Source organism: Mus caroli, unplaced genomic scaffold (genome assembly GCF_978045245.1).
Source record: "Mus caroli unplaced genomic scaffold, Mus_caroli_1 scaffold_2, whole genome shotgun sequence".
Classification (NCBI taxonomy): Eukaryota; Metazoa; Chordata; class Mammalia; order Rodentia; family Muridae; genus Mus; species Mus caroli.
The window spans coordinates 69,640,331-69,664,039 of record NW_028227257.1 but is presented as its reverse complement, the minus strand read 5'-3'; the positions used below and the strand labels follow the sequence as shown (position 1 = coordinate 69,664,039).

At 37.4% G+C, this 23,709-nt stretch overlaps 1 protein-coding gene across 1 annotated transcript in view; it reads right to left on the bottom strand.

Annotated features, from left to right (window-relative positions):
* The window catches only part of Ano3 (anoctamin 3), a 310,140-nt gene extending 289,263 nt beyond the window's left edge, over positions 1-20,877 (bottom strand). Inside the window, exon 1 of the mRNA XM_021184432.3 lies at positions 20,605-20,877. Within this exon, the coding sequence (XP_021040091.1) occupies positions 20,605-20,650 (46 nt within the window). The 5' untranslated portion in view covers positions 20,651-20,877. The remainder of the gene's footprint in view (positions 1-20,604) is intronic.
* Positions 20,878-23,709: the final 2,832 nt, after the last annotated feature.

The window sequence follows — 23,709 nt, the reverse complement described above, 5'->3', positions numbered from 1 at the left end:
TATTGTTTGTTAATCTACCCAAAGTATTGGGATAAAATGAGTTGGAAAGAATAGAAATACAATAGTGTTGACAAAGGTAGGATGTAGAAAAGGTTTAAGATTACAAAATAGCTAATTTGTCAACTGGAAAGTAACAATAACATCATGCTGGTAACATTTTGAGGGAAAATAATTTTCATTTGGAATCATTTTGTTCTTGTAGTGATTCAATTTATTCATTTATTTCTATTTAAAATTTTTACTTTTGAGAATTTCATGCATGAATGAGTGATGCATTTATATTATTTCTATCCTTCTCATTCCATCCTTCAACTTCCCCTGTGTCTCTCCCACTCCTTTCATATTCATTTCCTTTTGTTGCCTTATTGAAAGTAGATTCTTTTCTCACATTATATATATTCATTGCTGTTTCCCTCCCTCTACTTCTCCCAGTTCCTCCACCTCCCATCTAGAACCACCTTTTTTCTCTCATTCATTAGAGAAGAAACAGGCTTTGGGATATTAGTAGAATAACTATGAAAAAATAATAGTTATAATAGTATTAAACAAAAATAACACACAAGAACTGGATGAAACTAACATGCAGAAGGAAAAGAGGCTAAGGTAAGGTACAAAACACAGACATGTTCTTGATCATATACTCAAGAATCCCCCCCAAACCTCACAAAACTGGAAGCCATAAATATATATGCAAAGGACCTGTAGGTTAAAAGGAGAGAATAACATTAAAAATAAGTTTTAAGAAGGACAAATATAAATGAAAGGAAAAGCCCTGACATAACCTTATGAGACAAGGAACCTTCAAACATTCATTTGAGTTTGCTTTCTGGTGGCCATCTACTGCTGGTCATGTGGCCTCTTCATTCATATATATATATATATATATATATATATATATATATATATATCGGGTATTTATTTCTTTTACATTTCAAATGCTATCCCAAAAGTCCCCCACACGCTCCCCAACCCACTCCCCCACCCACCCACTCCTACTTCTTGGCCCTGGCGTTCCCCTGTACTGAGGCATATTAAGTTTGCACGAAAGAGATTCCACTGATGGCCAACAAGGCCATCTTCTGATACATATGCAGCTAGAGACACGAGCTCTGGGGGGTACTGGTTAGCTCATATTGTTGTTCCACCTATAGGTTGCAGGTCCCTTCAGCTCCTTGGGTACTTTCTCTAAGTCCTTCATTGGGGACCCTGTGATCCATCCAATAGCTGACTGTGAGCATCCACTTCTGTGTTTGCCAGGCCCCGGCCTCTTCTTAATAGTACTTAATTTTTCCCAGTGAGATTCTCATTTTCATTTGAATTCAATATCACTTGGATATTGATTCTGGCTTAGCAATGAGGGCATATTTCAGCTCTAGGACCTCATCTGTGCAGACCTGATAAATGATCAGACATTTGTAGTTAAGAGGAAAAAAGAAATGTTATTGTAAATTCTAAAAAGAATTATCTCTCTCACTAAGTTTCAGGAAGCTACTCGAGAAAATGCATTAGTAAAATAATGGGGGAAATCAAGAAAAAAAAAAACAAAAACAAAAAAACAAAACCAAAGACCTTGGATCCAGATTTTGCCTTACTTACATATCCATTTGCCTACTACAGGCTTATGATGACTCCTGTGTTTTGCCAAGTAAAACTGAAAATAGTTGAAATGTAAGAATTATTTTTGAACATGAAAACAAATTAGGGAAGGGTAGTAATGAATATAAAGTAAATGAAAAATATGAGGTTTTTTTTTTTTTCAGGAAAAAAAAAATACCCCAAAGGAAATTAACCTTAGCATGATTTAATTCCTATGTGATTAAGCATTAATAAATTAAATAGAAAAATAACACTACAGACTGATTAGCCAAATTGCTGATAATAACATATAGAGTGGATCACAGTATAAGTGTATGAAACATTCAAAAATTAATAAGGATACTATTTTTATTTATTTATTTTTATTTTTTTAAATATTTTTATTACATATTTTCCTCAATTTCATTTCCAATGCTATCCCAAAAATCACCCATACCCCCCCCCACTTCCCTACCCACCCATTCCCATTCTTTTGGCCCTGGCATTCCCCTATATTGGGGCATATAAAGTTTGCAAGTCCAATGGGCCTCTTTTTCCATTGATGGCCGACTAGGCCATCTTTCGATACATATGCAGCTAGAGACAAGAGCTCCAGGGTACTGGTTAGTTCATCATGTTGTTCCAATTATAGGGTTGCAGATCACTTTAGCTCCTTGGGTACTTTCTCTAGCTTCTCCATTGGGAGCCCTGTGATACATCCAATAGCTGACTGTGAGCATCCACTCCTGTGTTTGCTAGGCCCCTTCATAGTCTCACAAGAGACAGCTATATTTGGGTCCTTTCAGCAAAATCTTGCTAGTGTATGCAATGATGTCCGCGTTTAGAAGCTGATTATGGGATGGATCCCTGGATACGGCAGTCTCTAGATGGTCCATCCTTTCATCACAGCTCCAAACTTTGTCTCTGTAACTCCTTCCATGGGTGTTTTGTTCCCAATTCTAAGAAGGGGCACAGTGTCCACATTTTGGTCTTCATTCTTCTTGAGTTTCATGCGTTTAGCAAATTGTATCTTATATCTTGGGTAACCAAAGTTTTGGGCTAATATCCACTTATCAGTGAATACATATTGTGTGAGTTCCTTTGTGATTGTGTTACCTCACTCAAGATGATGCCCTCGAGGTCCATCCATTTGGCTAGGAATTTCATAAATTCATTCTTTTTAATAGCTGAGTAGTACTCCATTGTGTAAATGTACCATATTTTCTGTATCCATTCCTCTCTTGAGGGACATCTGGGTTCTTTCCAGCTTCTGGCTATTATAAATAGGGCTGCTATGAACATAGTGGAGCATGTGTCCTTCTTACCGGTTGGGACACCTTCTGGATATATGCCCAGGAGAGGTATTGCTGGATCCTCCGGTAGTACTATGTCCAATTTTCTGAGGAACCGCCAGACTGATTTCCAGAGTGGTTGTACAAGCTTGCAATCCCACCAACAATGGAGGAGTGTTCCTCTTTCTCCACATCCTCGCCAGCATCTGCTGTCACCTGAATTTTTGATCTTAGCCATTCTGACTGGTGTGAGGTGGAATCTCAGGGTTGTTTTGATTTGCATTTCCCTGATGATTAAGGATGTTGAACATTTTTTCGGGTGCTTCTCTGCCATTCGGTATTCTTCAGGTGATAATTCTTTGTTCAGTTCTGAGCCCCATTTTTTAATGGGGTTATTTGACTTTCTGGAGTCCACCTTCTTGAGTTCTTTATATATATTGGATATTAGTCCCTTATCTGATTTAGGATAGGTAAAGATCCTTTCCCAATCTGTTGGTGGTTTTTTTGTCTTATTGATGGTGTATTTTGCCTTGCAGAAGCTTTGCAGTTTCATGAGGTCCCACCTGTCAATTCTCGATCTTACAGCACAAGCCATTGCTGTTCTATTCAAGAATTTTTCCCCTGTGCCCATATCTTCAAGGCTGTTCCCCACTTTCTCCTCTATAAGTTTCAGTGTCTCTGGTTTTATGTGAAGTTCCTTGATCCACTTAGACTTGACCTTAGTGCAAGGAGATAGGAATGGATCAATTCGCATTCTTCTACATGATAACAACCAGTTGTGCCAGCACCATTTGTTGAAAATGCTGTCTTTCTTCCACTGGATGTTTTTAGCTCCCTTGTCGAAGATCAAGTGACTGTAGGTGTGTGGGTTCATTTCTGGGTCTTCAATTCTATTCCATTGGTCTATTTGTCTGTCACTATACCAGTACCACGCATTTTTTATCACAATTGCTCTGTAGTACAGCTTTAGGTCAGGCATGGTGATTCCACCAGAGGTTCTTTTATCCTTGAGAAGAGTTTTTGCTATCCTAGGTTGTTTGTTATTCCAGATGAATTTGCAGATTGCACTTTCTAATTCGTTGAAGAAATGAGTTGGAATTTTGATGGGGATTGCATTGAATCTGTAGATTGCTTTTGGCAAGATAGCCATTTTTACAATGTTGATCCTGCCAATCCATGAGCATGGGAGATCTTTCCATCTTCTGAGATCTTCTAGAATTTCTTTCTTCAGAGACTTGAAGTTTTTATTATACAGATCTTTCACTTCCTTAGTTAGAGTCACGCCAAGATATTTTACATTATTTGTGACTATTGAGAAGGGTGTTGTTTCCCTAATTTCTTTCTCGGCCTGTTTATTCTTTGTGTAGAGAAAGGCCATTGATTTGTTTGAGTTAATTTTATATCCAGCTACTTCACCGAAGCTGTTTATCAGGTTTAGGAGTTCTCTGGTGGAATTTTTAGGGTCACTTATATATACTATCATATCATCTGCAAAAAGTGATATTTTGACTTCATCTTTTCCAATTTGTATCCCTTTGATCTCCTTTTGTTGTCGAATTGCTCTGGCTAGGACTTCAAGAACAATGTTGAATAGGTATGGAGAAAGTGGGCAGCCTTGTCTAGTCCCTGATTTTAGAGGGATTGCTTCAAGCTTCTCACCATTTACTTTGATGTTGGCTACTGGTTTGCTGTAGATTGCTTTTATCATGTTTAGGTATGGGCCTTGAATTCCTGATCTTTCCAAGACTTTTATCATGAATGGGTGTTGAATCTTGTCAAATGTTTTTCTGCATCTAAGGAGATGACCATGTGGTTTTTGTCTTTGAGTTTGTTTATATACTGGATTACGTTGATAGATTTCCGTATATTGAACCATCCCTGCATCCCTGGGATGAAACCTACTTGGTCAGGATGGATGATTGTTTTAATGTGTTCTTGGATTCGGTTAGCAAGAACTTTATTGAGGATTTTTTGCATCAATATTCATAAGGGATATTGGTCTGAAGTTTTCTATCTTTGTTGGGTCTTTTTGTGGTTTAGGTATCAGAGTAATTGTGGCTTCATAGAATGAGTTGGGTAGAGTACCTTCTGTTTCTATTTTGTGGAATATTTTGTGAAGAACTGTTATTAGATCTTTGAAGGTCTTATAGAACTCTGCACTAAACCCATCTGGTCCTGGACTTTTTTTTGGTTGGGAGACTATTAATGACAGCTTCTATTTCTTTGGGGGATATAGGGCTGTTTAGATCATTAACCTGATCTTGATTCAACTTTGGTACCTGGTATCTGTCTAGGAACTTCTCCATTTCATCCAGGTTCTCCAGTTTTGTTGAGTATAGCCTTTGGTAGAAGGATCTGATGGTGTTTTGGATGTCTTCAGGATCTGTTGTTATGTCTCCTTTTTCATTTCTGATTTTGTTAATTAGGATGCTTTCCCTGTGCCCTCTAGTGAGTCTGGCTAAGGGTTTATCTATCTTGTTGATTTTCTCAAAGAACCAGCTCCTTGATTGGTTGATTCTTTGAATAGTTCTTCTTGTTTCCACTTGGTTGATTTTGCCCCTGAGTTTGATTATTTCCTGCTGTCTACTCCTCTTGGGTGAGTTTGCTTCCTTTTGTTCTAGTGCTTTTAGGTGTGTTGTCAAGTTGCTAATGTGTGCTCTCTCTAGTTTCTTTTTGGAGGCACTCAGAGCTATGAGTTTTCCTCTTAGAAATGCTTTCATTGCGTCCCATAAGTTTGGGTATGTTGTGGCTTCATTTTCATTGAACTCTAAAAAGTCCTTAATTTCTTTCTTTATTCCTTCCTTGACCAAGGTATCATTGAGAAGAGTGTTGTTCAGTTTCCACGTGAAGGTTGGCTTTCTATTATTTATTTTGTTATTGAAGATCAGCCTTAGTCCATGGTGATCTGATAGGATGCATGGGACAATTTCAATGTTTTTGTATCTCTTGAGGCCTGTTTTGTGACCAATTATGTGGTCAATTTTGGAGAAGGTACCATGAGGTGCTGAGAAGAAGGTATATCCTTTTGTTTTAGGATAGAATGTTCTGTAGCTATCTGCCAGATCCATTTGATTCATAACTTCTGTTAGTTTCACTGTGTCCCTGTTTAGTTTCTGTTTCCATGATCTGTCCATTGGTGAAAGTGGTGTGTTGAAGTCTCCCACTATATTGTATGAGGGGCAATGTGTGCTTTGAGATTTACTAAAGTTTCTTTAATGAATGTGGCTGCCTTTGTATTTGGAGCATAGATATTCCGGATTGATAGTTCCTCTTGGAGGATTTTACCTTTGATGAGTATGAAGTGCCCCTCCCTGTCTTTTTTGATGACTTTGGGTTGGAAGTCAATCTTATCAGATATTGGAATGGCTACTCCAGCTTGTTTCTTCATACCATTTGCTTGGAAAATTGTTTTCCAGCCTTTCATTCTGAGGTAGTGTCTATTTTTTTCTCTGAGATGAGTTTCCTTAAAGCATCAAAATGTTGGGTCTTGTTTGTGTAGGCAGTTTGTTAGTCTATGTCTTTTTATCGGGGAGTTGAGTCCATTGATATTAAGAGATATTAAGGGAAAGTAATTGTTGTTTCCTGTTATTTTTGTTGTTAAAGTTGGCATTCTGTTCTTGTGGCTGTCTTCTTTTAGGTTTGTTGAGGAATTACCTTCTTGTTGTTTCTAGGGCGTGGTTCCTGTCCTTGTATTGTTTTTTTCCTGTTATTATCCTTTGAAGGGCTGGATTCATGGAGAGATAATGTGTGAATTTGGTTTTGTCGTGGAATACTTTGGTTTCTCCATCTATGTTAATTGAGAGTTTGGCTGGGTATAGTAGCCTGGGCTGGAATTTGTGTTCTTTTAGTGTCTGTATAACATCTGTCCAGGATCTTCTGGCTTTCATAGTCTCTGGTGAAAAATCTGGTGTAATTCTGATAGGCTTGCCTTTATATGTTACTTGACCTTTTTCTCTTACTGCTTTTAGTATTCTATCTTTATTTAGTGCATTTGTTGTTCTGATTATTATGTGTCGGGAGGTCTTTCTTTTCTGGTCCAGTCTATTTGGAGTTCTGTAGGCTTCTTGTATGTTCATGGGCATCTCTTTCTTTAGGTTTGGGAAGTTTTCTTCTATAATTTTGTTGAAGATGTTTGCTGGTCCTTTGAGTTGAAAATCTTCATACTCATCCACTCCTATTATCCTTAGGTTTGGTCTTCTCATTGTGTCCTGTATTTCTTGGATGTTTTGAGTTAGGATCTTTTTGAGTTTTACATTTTCCTTGATTGTTGTGCCGATGTTCTCTATGGAATCTTCTGCACCTGAGATTTTCTCTTCCATCTCTTGTATTCTGTTGCTGATGCTCATATCTATGGTTCCAGATTTCTTTCCTAGGGTTTCTATTTCCAGTGTTGTCTCATTTTGGGTTTTCTTTATTGTGTCTACTTCCCTTTTTAGGTCTAGTATGGTTTTGTTCATTTCCATCATCTGTTTGGATGTGTTTTCCTGTTTTTCTTTAAGGACTTCTACCTGTTTGATTGTGTTATCCTGTTTTTCTTTAAGGACTTCTACCTGTTTGATTGTGTTATCCTGTTTTTCTTTAAGGACTTTTAACTCTTTAGCCATGTTCTCCTCCTGTAATTCCTTAAGTGAGTTATTAAAGTCCTTCTTGATGTCCTCTACCATCATCATGAGATATGCTTTTAGATCCGTGTCTAGCTTTTTCGGTGTGTTGGGGTGCCCTGCACTGGGCGAAGTGGGAGTGCTGGGTTCTGATGATGGTGAGTGGTCTTGGTTTCTGTTAGTAAGATTCTTACGTTTACCTTTGGCCATCTGGTAATCTCTGGGTTTAGTTGTTATCGTTGTCACTGTTTACAGATTGGAGCAGACTCTGTGTTCCACTCACCCGAAGTCTCAAAATCCTGTGGTGGGTATCGTGGGTAGCTGGCGAGTGTCAGCAGACCCTGCGCCCTAGCTACCCAGGTGCTTTTCTGACCGGAAGAGGCTTGTGGCCCTACTCAGGCGGGATTTCTGCCTCCCCAACCAAAGCAGTCTCAGGTCCCGCGTGATTTGACTGGAGCAGAAGCTGTGTTCCACTCACCAGCAGTCTCAAAATTCTGTGGCAGGGGTCGTGGGTAGCTGGTGGGTGTCAGCCGACCCTGCGCTCTAGCTACCCCGGTGCTGGCCTGGCCAGAAGAGGCCTGTGGCCCTACTCAGGCCGGTTTTCTGCTTCCCTAACTAATCAGGATACTATTTTTAAAATGTTAGACTTCAAGCAGTTCTGTAAGAAATGATATCCAGTTTATCAAATAGCAAATTACATTGCTCATAAGGGATTCAGATGGGTTGCAGATGATACTGATGATTTTAACTTTTACAATCTTCCCACTCTTTATTTGCAGTTTTATAAGACAAGGCTTCATGTATTTCTAAGATGGTCTCATACTCACATTGAAGACTTGGTTGAAATTGAACAGATTTTCTTGCCTTCACCTACCAAGTACTTTGATTGTAGGTATGTGACAGCTTGTCCAGATATTTAACTATAACTGCCTAGGCATGAGTGAAAATTTTGAAAGCTATAAGCTTTTAATGTATATAGATAAACAGCATAAAACTGTGACAGTGTCAACCATTGTCATCCAGTGCTACAAATTTACTCATCGCCTACAAAAGTTGCCTGTGATCTTTCCTGTATGGTAAGAGAAGTTAACATGGGCTCTGACCTCTTAGCAACTTTTTAAATTCTAAAATATATTATTAATATATATGTTTTGTGAGAAATCGTCAACTATGGTCTTAGTCATACCACGTAGTTATTACGGGTTTAAGTAAATATATGTAGGTACTGAATCATTTGATTTCAGCAAAATTTCCTTTAGTCATAATTAAAAGAGAACTAATTAATATATTTGAAAGAGGTCTGGATTCCACCATCCTTATAACAAAACAAAATAAAAATTGAGTTTATGATGTGTGTTAGGCAATGCTTTCAACTTCCTTAAACTGATATAATAATCAAGTTAATGTAGAAAGATCCAGCAAGGTGATGCAGTGGGTAAATGAGCTCGTCCATAAATCTGAGAACTTCAGTTCAGTCCTGGGAACCACATGGTGAAATAAGACAATGTGCTGGTTATCATCTTATTGCCATACATGTATTCTGCCAATCCCTCCCCCAAATACGTAAACATAATTTTAACATTTAAGAAAAAACAGTGAAGAGGGATATGTGTAAATGAACTAATATATGTTGTATAAAAGAAACAGTCCCAGATATTAGTAGAATAAAAACCAAAATATATATCTTCAAATTCACTGGATTCCAAACCAAAAGATGAAACATGAAAGAGGTGATTGAAAACAATAAAACCATAGCTGAATAAAAATAAAATGAAAGAAAGGACACAGCTTTTCAATTCTGACCAACAATTTATGTAGCCACAGACCTCTTCACTTAACTGTGTAAGAAAAAGGGGATTGAAGGAACTGAATGGGGTTAGGGTTTGCAATCCCATAGGAAGAATGACAGTATCAACCAACTAGACCCCCACCCCCAACCCCAGAGCTCACAGTGACTAAACCACCAAACAAAGAGTACACATGGAACGACTCATGGCTCCAGCCACATATGTAACAGAGGATGGCCTTATAGGGCATCAATGGGAGGAAAGGCCCTGTGAAGGCTCAATGCCCCAGTGTAGGTAATGCCAGGGTGGGGAGGCAGAAGTAGGTGGGTGGCTGGCAGAGCACCCTCATAAAAGCAGGGGGAGGGGATAGGGGAGGTGTTTGGGAGGGGAAATCGAGAAAAAGAATAACATTTTAAATGTAAATAAATAAAATATCCAATAAAAAAAGAAAGAAAATAGGAAAATAGCTTCTTAATGCTACGTAAGTTCCATGGAGTATACATAGTGTTCTCAGCTCATCACTAAAAATGAGAACAGAGTCATAGAAACACAGGCCAGATCCAGACCCTAAGGAATTTAGGAGGATTCTCCCAGCTAGTGCTCAGTCCCACATGTAGTCCAACCTTATGATAGGTGACTTTTTGCCCTAAAGCCATTTGCTAGTTGAGTGACAGTATTCTTAATATTACTTCAACTTCCTTTCTTGTTATGAGTATGTTTATATTCCCATGATTTAATTTGGACAGATCACGGTGCCTAGATATATGTTCTAATATTGATTTTTGTTAGCATTATAAATATACTACAGCTATATTTGCATGGTATGAAATTAGTGTATATGATTAAACATATTTAGATTTTATAAAATTTGGTATAAAATAAATAACTTTCACTAGTAACTCATTGACAATCATTTTAAAATGTCACTATTTGCATGGCTATATGCAACTAAAATGTTAATCTGCTATTTTGTTTTTGAAATGATCTTGCTTGTAAGAATTTATGCTTGATTGTTAAAAATAAAATAAAAAGTCCTAGCCTTTTTCTATTAAGTTTAAATTTAATGGACTGGAAGGCTTGACAATTTTCATTGAATTCTAGATGATTCTTGAATCTTGAAAGTTAAGAGGTTTAGATCACATACAGCTAGATAAATGAACAAATATAGATGAAATAAATTGCTCATGATACCAAGAAGGAGTGAACACTTTTAATCTATATCTGTGAATATATTTAACACCTAACCACACCACCTCCACTCAGAAAAAAATTTATGCTAGTAGTGTTTGCTTCAAAGCCAACCATAAAATAAACATACTTCTATGAGTTCTATATAAGTTTTAGTAAACCTAGTAACTTTTTAGAAACTGATCAATATACACAATCAACACATGACATTTGTAAAATATTTTCAGACATATATTTCCCATATCCACCCACTTTTGCCCAAAATGAAGAGTTCCAATTCTTGGGCAGATTGCATCTCGCCTATGGTGATGATAGATCATATCCTGCTGTACCTTGCAGTTAAGTCCAGTCTTGCTACATATCTAACCTTTGGATCAATGTTAAAATTTAAAGTAGTTCCTATTTGAAGTGTTCTTTAGGAGTAAAGACAATAGCTGAAGACTGCAAGGTTGATTGTACTAATGCACTGCCAAGTTTAGAATATAATTTCACACTTCTGTAGTTCCTGATGAAGTATAGCAAGAGCAGGGAATTTAGCTCTTAATGTACCACATGCTTTTGTTTTAGATACAAAGTGACTCATCCCAGAAAGGACAGTGGTCCATAAGGGTCACAATGAAGCTTGAATATAGCAAAAATTCTTCCTGGGGTAGTAAAATTACTCATAAGGAAAACAGGTAGACCAAGGAGATTAGCTATAGACAGGTATTTTGGAAATTGATAGACCCCAGATGCTTCCTAGCTATCCAAAAGATGTATAAAAAATTAGATTCTTGTGAGTTTTTGAGTAGATAGAGATTTGGACTCTTAAATCATGTAGAACACAGTTCAAGCCACAATGCTACCTCCAACTAACAGGCAATGATAACAGTAAAAAAGCTCTCCCTATAAAGCTTCCCACTCTATGAAGCCTTCTGTCCAGTGCCAAGCTCCTCCATCCACGTAGACCAGCTTTCCAGACTCCATCAGTAGCTACAAGTAGGTAGAGGGGCTCATTCTTGCATTAGCTACCTGCCACAAGGTTCCATTCTTCATGACTTGCCAAGAATAGGAGACATGCTGCTGGTACCCCAAATAAGTCCATTATTGGAGGATGAGTGGATAAGAACCCCAGTCAAACAAAAGAATTCAGCCACTAATCATTTAATTTTGATAAATAACTTGGGAATTATACAGAAATTATGAGGAATATTCAGAGTCAACTATAGCTCCAAAAAGGGGCAGAGAAAAGAACAGTCTTCCAGTTGCTTCTACTTTTACACTTGTGTGCTACACTATATCACACAAACAGCAGAGCGGGGTCAACCAGGTAAGAACTATTAGTATAGTTATCTATTAAAATCAGAGGCCAGACTTGCTAATGAAGACTAGATCAATTCTCCAGCACCCTTTAAATAAGGAGGGAAATGTTGGCTTTGTTTCAAAGCAATTTTATATAATTTTGCCTGTCTTGAGAGGCTGACACAAGATTAAAAGTCAACTGAGGGTTTTGGGTTAGGGTGACTCTCCAGTATTGTGGGGAGGATATTTGACTCATATTTGACTGATCACAAATTAGACTTGTGAGTGGAAGTCTATACTGTGTATTCTTGTCAATATACCATCTGTTTTTCCATTGTCACTTAACTAAAGTCCCTGTATTATGGCTGTCTCTCTTAGGATACTCTAACTTTAGGTTTCTGGATCCATGTCCTGCCTCTTACCAATGTGTTGAGGCAGCCCAGTGTAGAAAGACAATGGTATGTTTAGGGTTTCCTGTGCCAAGAGGGATTCATATTGGAATTTGGGATTCTATAGGAAGGCTTCAGCCTCTAGCCAGCTTAAGCCAGACTTTATTTTATTTTTTTTTTTAGCAGTATTAGTGATATGGTACACACTGTTAATGCAAAGCTGTCTTATTTGCTTCAGGGGAATATGAAGGGTTCTTCCTCGGGAGCATAAATCTGTTCTCTTAGCACTAGAGAGTAATGAGTTTTGGGAATATATTTCCCCTGTTAGAGTGAGAGTCCAATGAAGCCATTGCTCTACCTAATAAATTGCCATTCCTTTGTGAGAATGGTTTGGTCTGAGGCCCTAGCACTGGTCATAACAATTCTTTAAATGATAGTAACATCCTTCAATGCTGTTTTCATGTTCCATGTCTATAAAGCTTAAGTTTTGGAGTTAGCATGTGGAGTTTGTTTTGTTGAGTTGACCAGCCCTCCTTTGTAATATATTAAGTTTCTAATCTTATAGTATAAACATTCATTTTGCTCCTTATATTTCCCGGTGAGTACTCAAGAACCTATCAGTAGTGAGGCAACACCAATTTTGATGTCAAAATAAGTCAAGACTACTAAGGGATTACCGTTAAAAGCCCAGGAAGAGTCCTCTACCAGTTGTGGCCTATAATGGGATAAAGAAGGGTCTTGCAGGCCATGTGGTTTCTTCTGGAGACACAAGACATGTTTCCCTGCCCATTGCTTTTCTTTTTTTTTTTTTTTTGAATGAAGACTTTTATGCTTCAGTCTTTGGGATGTCTCTATGACCAAGAGGACAGGTAGTGCTTACCACAATATAGCACCGCTGAAGGGGTTCCATTGCCACAGGTGTCTTAACTGGCCATGAACGACTAAGACCAAAATTCTCTCTGTTTTTTAGATATTCTTACCTCATTGGTATAGGTCTTCAAGCTTTATTATTTGAATACCAGTTACCAATCTTCTAGTTTTGATGAACTTGTAACACTTAAGTAGACGTTAGACAAATATAATGTTTTAGACCTTTGTTTTCAGATTTTCAATACCAGGATATGTTTCCTCCTTTGCAATGTACTTTAAATCAAATCAGAAAGCAGTTGGTTACCTCCATCATATTCATTCTTCAATCTACCATTATTTTTTTTTTTACCCATGACTATAACTTTCCATGCAAGGCATTGTTTTAGCTCACTAGATTCACAACTGGGTAAGATTATTGATGATACACACACCCTGCCAGAGGCTTGCATAGTAACATCCCCCAATGGAAGAGCTAGAGAAAGTACCCAAGGAGCTGAAGGGGTCTGCAACTTTATAGGTGGAACAACAATATGAACTAATCAATACCCCCAGAGCTCGTGTCTCTAGCTTCATATGTAGCAGAAGATGGCCTATCCAGCCATCACTGGGAAGAGAGGCCACTTTGTATTGCAAACTTTATATGCCCCAGTACAGGGGAATGTCAGGGCCAAGAAGTGGAAGTGGGTGGGTAGGAAAGGACTCACCTGAGTCCTTTCTTTTTGTACTAGAGTTCAGTTAATGTAGAAACTCATAACTGATCAGTGTGGAGCAGAGCAGAAGGAGAGTATAGGGAACTTTCAGGATAGCATTTGAAATGTAAATAAAGAAAATATCTAATAAAAAAATTAAAGATAGTCAATAGGGAAGAAGTATCTGGTCAGTATCAACTTGATTTCCCCATATTGTAGTTAATGAATATATCAAGAAAAAAAAAAACAAAACAAAACCATAAATCCCAGGTGCTTCAACCTACTAATACTATTTTACTGACTGTACATAAGGTCAATCTACCATCTAAATCTTTATCTCTTTACTAATCACTTATTAAAGCCCTCTGATTTCACCTGAGTCCTTTCTTTTTGTACTAGAGTTCAGTTAATGTAGAAACTCATAACTGATCAGTGTGGAGAGAATAAGTATCAGTGTCAGGCTCAGCCACAAATGGGACATCTATATAACTCCCCCACCCCTATCTTAATAATCAGGGACAATAGAGGAGTAAGGAGCAGAAAGGTTTAAAAAACCAGAGGTTGGGGAGAATTAACTGGAAAAAAATGTCTTCTGAATATTAAATGCTCCCTGTATTGGCAAGCTCAGAACAGCTATAGATTTCTGTACCAGAGCTGCACAAAAGCAAGCCAGCCAGCATTTCAGCATTAATCAGCCTTATGAATGATCTATTAGCACTCTATGGATTCTGTGGGAAAATTAGTCAATTTCTTTAAGGCTATAATCCTGGTAGGCCAGTCACAGTCTAGAAGATAGCTCCACTCTCATTAGTGTCTAACACAAACTAGAATCAGTGAGCTATACATTTTTTTAAGAAAATGAGAATATAGATTTTGGAGAGGGTTGAATTGGATTTGGAGGAGTTGGAGGGAGAAGAAAGAGTAGAGAATCAATATGATCGAAATATGACATTTTCATATATGAAATTTTCAAAAAGATAATGCAAGTATATTACAAAAACAAAAATAATATAAAACTTCCCACAGGGTTTAAAATTTGGCATCATTAAAGTTTCTACTCTACTATGAAAGTGTTGGGTCCTAATTGTAGTCACAGTGTAACATAAATTGAGATATCCTGTCTGCTTGGATTTTTTTAAAGATTCTTTTTCATAAATATTATATGACAGAGTTTCCGCCAGTGGTCTCACAATTAGAAAATACATTTAAGTTTTAAGTTTGCTGTGTAGGCTGTGTAGGCAACTCTGTTGCAATTCACATTTGAGTTCCTAAAATGGTACCCAGGTCAGTTAACTTGATAATGAATACAGAAGATATTATAAATCAAAGCAAACCCAGGAACCTGACACCCACATGATAGGATGGGGTAACCATTGTATTCATTTGTAAGACTGATTGCCAGAACACTGGTTCTCAAAACAGTTGACTTCATCACCATTACAGAAGTGATAAAAAGGTATCTCACAGAGAGATGAAAAACTCACAATCAACTATATTCTAGTCTATATTAACATATTATAAATAACATAGATCCAGGCCAATATTAGGGGCCTTAGCTCACACACATGCAGGTGTATAAACTGAAATCTTTGCTGCAAATCATATTCAGTCATATCAGGATTTTCCCTTCCACCTTTTCCCCATGCTTCAGGTAACTTAGAATTTTTTTTTTTTACAAGAGATAATTTTTTCTTTTTTTAGTCATAAATAAAAAACAGTCTGGAAATACTTAGGGGAGTCAGGCACCAGGGTCAGCATATTTATGTCCTTAGATATTTTTCTTGTTTTCTAAAGTCTAGAGGAAAATTTTGACACTAAAGATATTATTTGAGGGAAAAGGAAGCTTCGGCAGCAGAGAGTTGGAGAGTAGGTGTATTCTCCACCAGCTTCCCTCGGGTGTCATGAGACAGGAACTGAGCACAGTGTTGAATTTGGGAGAGGCTTGCAGATGGGCCCTTGCAGTAACAAATTATTTAGAGAAAATTAAAATGAATGTTATTTTCAGCCCGCAAGTCTCCATATAAACATTAAAGATCATTATGATTAAGCAGTTAGTTAGTCTGAGTACAAAAATGCTTGGTCCTGGAGAATTGTTTTTAAAAAATTACTATTTATATGTTTAACCAAATGTTGTTTAGGATTAATGAAACCCTCACAGCTTTAACTGATCATTAAGCCCAAGATGATGGAGACAGCCTGTGTTTGATGTATCCTATGACCTCCCTGAGAATCTGGGTAGCTATATTGGTAAATAAACAGACATAAGTAGCCAGAACTATCACTGTCATTTTTTTTCATCCATGCTTGTATGACATGTGAATCCTTTAAGAGTTTGGTGAATCATAGCATATCAATCTAGGAAGCAAACTTAGACTTTGTCCAGAAGTCAGCTCTAATTTGCCAGCTCATGCTCACTCCAAGGTGTACTAAAGTTGTAAGAAGTGTCTCCTCCTACTTGACAGCAATCAAACACTCCAATACACCCTCAAAACCTCAGAAATAGGACATTATCAGCATTCCTCATTGTTGTGGAAGGTTCTTACTTTCAAAAATGTCTTAACCTATTAAAATTTCATAAGAGAATTTAGTATTTAAAAGGGAACAAAAATGTATACGCACATTGTTGATCTCTCCAGAATCACAAATAGCATTATCAAGAACCACAATGTCATCATTTCCCTACAAAAATGCAGACTTGCCCAAGATTCTCACAGAGACTCTGCATATCTCTAAGATTTCCTCCTGTAGCAAGCTTATAAAAGGGAAAAAAAAAGTTTGTTTTTGTTTTGTTTTGTCTGTGTTTTGTTTTGTTTTGTTTTGTTTGTAAGATGTTCAGGAATGAACATGTTCTGAATGACACTGTCACAAAGCCAACAAGAGCATAAATGGGGTTTGAGTTTAGAATAAATGCCATTTCACTGAATTGCACTCTTAAATGTATGAAGTCAATTTTGCATCTCATTTTTCTTTAATGATAACTTTTAAGACTTCCTCAGAGATGGTGCATTGATTAGACAGGGTGTGTGACTATAACTGATACTATTATCAAGTAAGATTGTTACAATGTCTAGAGCCAACCATTTCTATAAGATAGTTCCCTAAAGAGAAAATGAATGAAGCACAAATAGAAAAAGAAAAGTGTGTGTGTGTGTCTGTTTGTGTGCGCATGCACAGGTGCGTGTGCAAGTACACATGCACATGTGCCCCCTTCTGAGGACATCCTATATTCCTAATATGTCAATTTTAAGGTAAGTCTGGAAATGAATATAATGAGAATTTTTATTCATTATTAAATTTTAAATCACAACTAAATTTGTCACACACATTTGTAGTTTTATTACAAATCTATACACTAGATAGTACTTTCATGTCATACACACACTAACAATGTTAACAATATTACAGCTGTAAGTAGTAAGTGGGGGATTAAGGTGTAGAACAAAAAAGAAAAAATCTACTATAGATCAAGTAACGGTTACACTGAACTAGCAACTGATACTCATTTTCTTTTGTAGATAGATAGCTATCCTCCCATCTATACTGTTTTCCCTAAATAGGATGAGCATCATCAGTGATTGAATTTGAGTCACAAATGTATCATTACAGAGTTCCCCAACATCAGAGAATATTTATGTCTTAACATAAGATGATTATGTTCTCTGAGATTCCTAGACAAAAAGTTACAGGCAACTAGTGACTTTTAGCACCCAGAGAATTAGCCTTTCCCAGGAATAATACTGATCGATGATTTTTCAATTCAGAGTGGTCAGCAACAATTTTGAAAGGATATTGGCCTTACTTACAAAAACAAAAAGCAAAACGCCCTCAATGGCACATTTGGTTCACTGAATTAAATAATTTCCCCCCAAAGATAGGGCTTTCTTCGCGTGGATCAAGAGAAAAAAAGAAAAAGATCTTTGCCTTCACATTGTTAACTCCCTATCCTGTCCAACAGAGGAAAAATGGAGCAGCACAGTGGGAATCAGTGCAGATGTTTCCCAAACAGAATTTCTAGTCCATATGATCTTGACAAACCATTTTACCTAAAAGGATGAAAGTCAGTTTAATGAAGTATGCATACTCACTAAACATGGCATTATTTACAATAACCAAGCCATGGGATCAGTCTATGTCCCCACCTATAGATGGATAAGATTATAAGATTATGTTGTTTGCCAGAAGTGAGGTTTAATAAAACAGTCTCAGAAAACCAAATGTTGTATGTTTTCTCTCATATGTGGAAGCTGAGTGTGGGGTGGTATAATATGACACTAAAATGTAAGTACAACACACCGGAAAGAGGAAGGGCAAGGAAAGAGGGATGGAGTATATAAAGACAATTACATGATCAAAATACATTTCATGTGTGAAAATATGACATAAAGTCCCTCAATTATTATATTTAATATAGGCTAATTAAGAGGAAGAATAACAGAAGGTCAGAAATCAAGAGTCTTCATATTATTCATAAATTAATATAAAAAGTAGAAAAAAACACTTTCTATCTAGTGACAAAGACAAACCTAAAATACAAGACACCAAACTTTCAGGACAGAATTTCCATCAGTTTAATATACACTGTTCTCAGGAAAACACTCCCAGGTCAGTGTGTCTTCCTCCTATTTGCAAAATTAAAATAGCTGATCCTTATTGTGAATTATCTTTGCAGGTCCCATCCTAGAGAAAGAACTAGAAACAACAAATGACTGTTGAGCAGAGACTTAGCCTCTCCCAGGGATGAACCCCTTCATGGTTATTCAAATCAGAGTGGTCAGCCTTGGTAGCATATACATACAAACAGCACAGCCAGACTCAAAAGGTTGTATCTATCTATTTATCCACGCATAAGCACTCAATATGTGTACTGGCTAATTTTGTGTTAACTTGACACAGCTGGTGTTATCACAGAGAAAGGAGCTTCAGTTGAGGAAATGCCTCCATGAGATCCAACTGTAAGGCATTTTCTCAATTAGTGATCAAGGGGGAAAGGCCCCTGTGGGTGGGACCATCCCTGGGCTGGTAGTCTTGGGTTCTATAAGGGAGCAGGCTGAGCAAGCCAGGGGAGGCAAGCCAGTAAAGAACATCCCTCCATGGCCTCTGCATCAGCGCCTGCTCCCTGACCTGCTTGAGTTCCAGTCCTGACTTCCTTTGGTGATGAACAGCAGCATGGAAGTGTAAGCCGAATAAACCCTTCCCTCCCCAACTTGCTTCTTGGTCATGATGTTTGTGCAGGAATAGAAACCCTGACTAAGACAATATGTATCTGTATGTAGCAATAATAATCAGAGAAAAACAGGGTGTCAACTGAGTGTAGGAACGGACATGGGAGGGATGAATGGCCAGGAACCTGGAAGGATTGGAGGGAGAAAAGCAGAGGACAGAAATATTTTAGGAGACAACATGAACTAGAACCATTTAGATAAAAGTTAATCTTGCTTCTTTTTTTGTCCTTCCTTTTCCTCATGTTTACCTAATGATATTTTTTTGTGTGTGCCAAAAAGTGAAATTAAAAAACAAAAAAATGGCTCATGATGCACCATAAAGGAACACTACGAAATGTCATGATATGTACAGCTTATCACTCTTTTGAACAATGACAACCAGTCTCAAAGTTGAGAGGCTTTTGCTCTTTAACATACAACATAAATATTCTCACATAGTAAGATATTTTGGGGGGACATTTCAAGTTTCAGGGTCCCCCGAAGCATCAAAACATAACAGTATGAGACAGTTTCAAGTTTTCCATATCTTTCTTTTTCCCCCGTAATGTTTATACATGTTTAATGAGGCAAGGAAATAAAACTTCTTGAAGTAGTTTATTTTTCCTTAGAACACTTTGAGCTTAAATAGAACTTCACAGGAGCCCAAATTCACCTACTCCCACCGTCTCTCACTTTGTACCCAATTCCAACATACATTCAAAAGAGGATTCATGCAGATTACAGTTCCTGATGGGAAGTTCTTTCAGCACAATATGCTGCCTGAAGAATAAATCCCAACTAGGTTATTCTGGGGGTATCCAAAGATTTTTTTTGTTTAGAAACAAAGCCAAAGAGATACCTTAAAGCAGTCATTTGGAGAAAGAATTTTAGAAGTAAGACTTCAATAAATTTTTATTTCAGTGAAAATGGAATGAATACTTGAAAATTACATAGTTTAATGATTATATTAACAAATCATCATAATTACCATTATTCATTCAGTAAATGGCATTAATGTTGAATAACTGCATAAGACAATACAGTTTCCAGAATCTATATCAAAGAAATATGTGCTTTATGAGAAGCCATTTAAATAACAAATCAGAACAGAGTGATAAAAAACATTCTTGATCTGACCATGCCCACGCAACTAGTGAAAATTTTGTAAAAGCTAAAGGTGGTCCAGGAAGTTCCAGGATGACCCAAATACACATAAAAGTCGGAAACCCGTAATAAACGTGGGGTCAGAAGATAAAGTTTTCCAAGGAAATTATATCTGGGACCAGTCAACCCCTGGGATTTTTCCATGAATCCGTTTATTATACAATTTTTCAATCTCAGCACAAGTAATAAATTCTGCTCTTGTGAATCTTACAGGGTACTAGAAGCGCATAGTGAGGCAAATATCACCCAACATTTCACACTTCAAACCCAGGGGTACTGCAGGAACCTTCTCTGTTTAAACAGTTCACTGCAATGCACTGAAGGAGACTTAAGCGAAATGAACAAACAAGTCCTGACATGACAGATTCTGTTCCCTCCCGGGCGCTGTGCGGCTCCGGATATCAGACTTATCTCCGTTGCAGGATAAAACATTAATAAAATGGGGTCCTAACTTTACAGAGTTCCACAGCTCTTCAACACAATACACGAGTGAAAAGGATGCTTTTGCAAGGAGATGCAGAGCGGGATGTGGTGCCCGCGGGGAAGAGAGAGAGAATTCTCACTGACCTTTTTGCTGTTTAAAGGACTGAATGGAGCCTGAGTGGTGGACCATTTTCACTGCGCGATCCAAAGGAGTTGAGGAGCTGTCGGAGAGGGATGCGGAGGAATTACAGCCAGACTTTCCAGAGATACTCCTGGGGCTCTGAGTAATCCCAGAGCCACCAAGCTCATCGCAATCTGACACCTGCTTTAGCCAGCACTTAGCTCTGAAGGCTGTGTGCCCGCCAGTCTCATCGTCATAGCAACGTGGGAGGGCAGTCCGTGGCCAGCTCCCCTCAGTGGCTACTTCTGAAATAACCCCACACCCCTGCTGTTTCTCAGTGCTGCAGTGAGGGTGGGTGTTGTAAGGGGTTTGGTGCACGTGGGAGAGGAAGAAATTTCTTAAGGACAAGGCATAAATCCAAGCATTCCTTTAGAGCTATCCCTAATGCACTCATTTTCAAGCTCTAAACCTCCTTATCAAATCCAGGCACCAGTATTAATTTCCTCGAAGTTGGTCTGTAAATAAAGAAGGGTGAAGCTGGCGTCTGTCCTGACAAGAGGATACTAACAGATGTAGTGCTGTTTCCATCCTTCCTTCTTAAATATTCATGTGGGGGAGACCACAACATCCATGAACTGCCTTAGATAAGCACTAAGTTCTAGCATGCAAAATTTAAGTTCTTTTCTGCTTCAGCTACTTCGATTTTAATTTTTTTGTGTGATACTGAAAGGTTTAATTCTTTCTAACAGATGCTGAAGAAATATCAACGATGGTACTCACTATAATCATAATTTAAAAGCCATAAAAATAATCTTATATTATAAAAAGAACCTGAAGCTCACAGCAACACACAAATCCCATTATCACACAAATGGAAACAGTGTTTGGGAACACAAATTGGGAAATGAAGATACCTAATAGCCAAAGAGAGGAAGCAATCATGGCAGGACCACATGCAGTGGCTAAATGAGGGTAAGAATCAGCTCAAAATGGTTTCCAGTGTAATCTCTCTCTCTCTCTCTCTCAATTCATATAATCATGGTTTCCTGATCCCAAACCCCAAATTCCTCCCAGAACAAGTTACATAAGGTATTATTGAACAGACATGCAACAATAGGGTCTGTTGGTTCCTAAGTTTGAAATTGGGTGAGACCAATTAATTTAGAATAAACTGAAGGTCCAAATAAAAGTAGATTTTAAAATTATAATGAAATTTCACAATTTTTAAAATCTCAAATAATTTGAATTATTGTTAAATTTTCCCTGTCTTCATACTTGTTCAATGATTCAAAGATGATAAATGTAGTAATATCAGCTTCAAGGAAAAAGGCATTCCCATTATTCAGAGACATATAGACTCCAGAAACTTAAAATTGTAGCTAATTATTATTTGTAATGGTTACTTATAAAGTAGATAGATTCAATAAGGCAGTTCTCTGGGTACTTTTTATTTCATTAGTAACAGGTTGTGAGATCATCTGAAACAAGAAATGGAAGAGGAAGAAGGAAGTCAGAGACACCAGAGGGTCTACTGCAATGTACCCTGAGTAGAAAGAATATCAAGGACTATGCCGGGATATTGAGCAGTGAATAATACACACACACACACACACACACAGGACTTAGTGTGCCTACTGTGAAATGAGGATCTATCAAAGACCTTGTCTATTGTCTCCAAAAAGACATGGTAGGTGGCTGACCAGATGTCAAGAAGGGTAAAGGGCACTAACTGCTCTTTCAGATAGACTAGTTATGGCCTCAGCATCCTGTTGTAAGGCAGAATCTTTTTTAACTCTAGTCCCTGGAGATTATTCTAGTCTCTGAGGCACTGTACACATGATATACATGCCATGCAGGCAAACCAGCATGCACATAATATAAATAAAAACAATTTATTAAAAGGAGTGCAAGTCCACTGGATACATCTATAAAACAAAACAATTCTCACACCTATAGCTCAGAAAACATTGCTGAAAATGGGGGAAGAAAGACCCTAAGATCCAGAGGATGATAGAGTTTATTGTGAGACTGAGTCTATTCCTGGTAATGTCAGAAATTACACCCATAAAGTCTCAGTGAACATACCTGGACAAACGTGAACTGAACAAGGACAATACAAGTAGGCATGCAAAATTGGATAGAGGAACCCCAAGAAAACTCAACCCTACAGGCAATTTAAAAATGCTGAGAAACTGTCTTCCTCTGAGAAAAGAACAACTAGTTACCCAAAACCTAATAGTTGGCCCTGAAAATATATATGCAAGTAACATTACACAGACTGAACAGGTTATATTAGAAATGTATATTTATATACAGACCTACATGCATATAAAAACAATCAATTTTCAAAGAGGTCATGAATTTGGAAGAGTGAAGCAAGGGTGTATGGGAGGCTTTGGAGGAAAGAAAGGGAAGATGATGTAATGTATCATAATTTCAAAATAAAAATAAGTAAACAGAAAAGCTTTTTTTTTTCAGTGACTTTTCAAGACAATTACACCAAACTGGAATCAACAAATGCCCATCTTGAGATTGGTTTTATATCATCTGAAGTGAAAATAATGATAAAATTGAACTCCTGTTCATTTAGATGCCACCAAACTAAAGTGATTCTAAGACAACCCCACCTTCTTCATAAGACTAAAATCAGGTAAGATATTTTAGATCTACTTTATACAAAACAAAACAAAACAACAACAACCAATAAAAACTAATACCCAATAAATCCTTGTCTCAGTGACTTGATTAGAGTTCTGATTTCCTTTTAGTAGTTTCAAATTACTAAAACAAGCAATAGCTTAGAGATGCAAGCATTTAACTTAATTAATTATCACGAGGCTCATAGAAAAGAATTAAAAGTCTGTTTCTAGAAGATATTTCCAGGTATAGGTATAGCATCTTAGCCTTCTAGACCCTCTCCTGACGATCACTAATTATTTTCAACTAGTATTCAGGCTAGCAGCCAGCAGGAGAAAAGAAATGATACAATGGTTTAAACTGGATTTGAACTAGATTTTTCAAATTGATGTGATTATTTCTAAGCAACAACTTTAAAACAATCTCCCTGGTCTTCTCTGTGTTACAGCTATGATTAAACATACCTTTGCATACACTTGGTTACTTTTCTG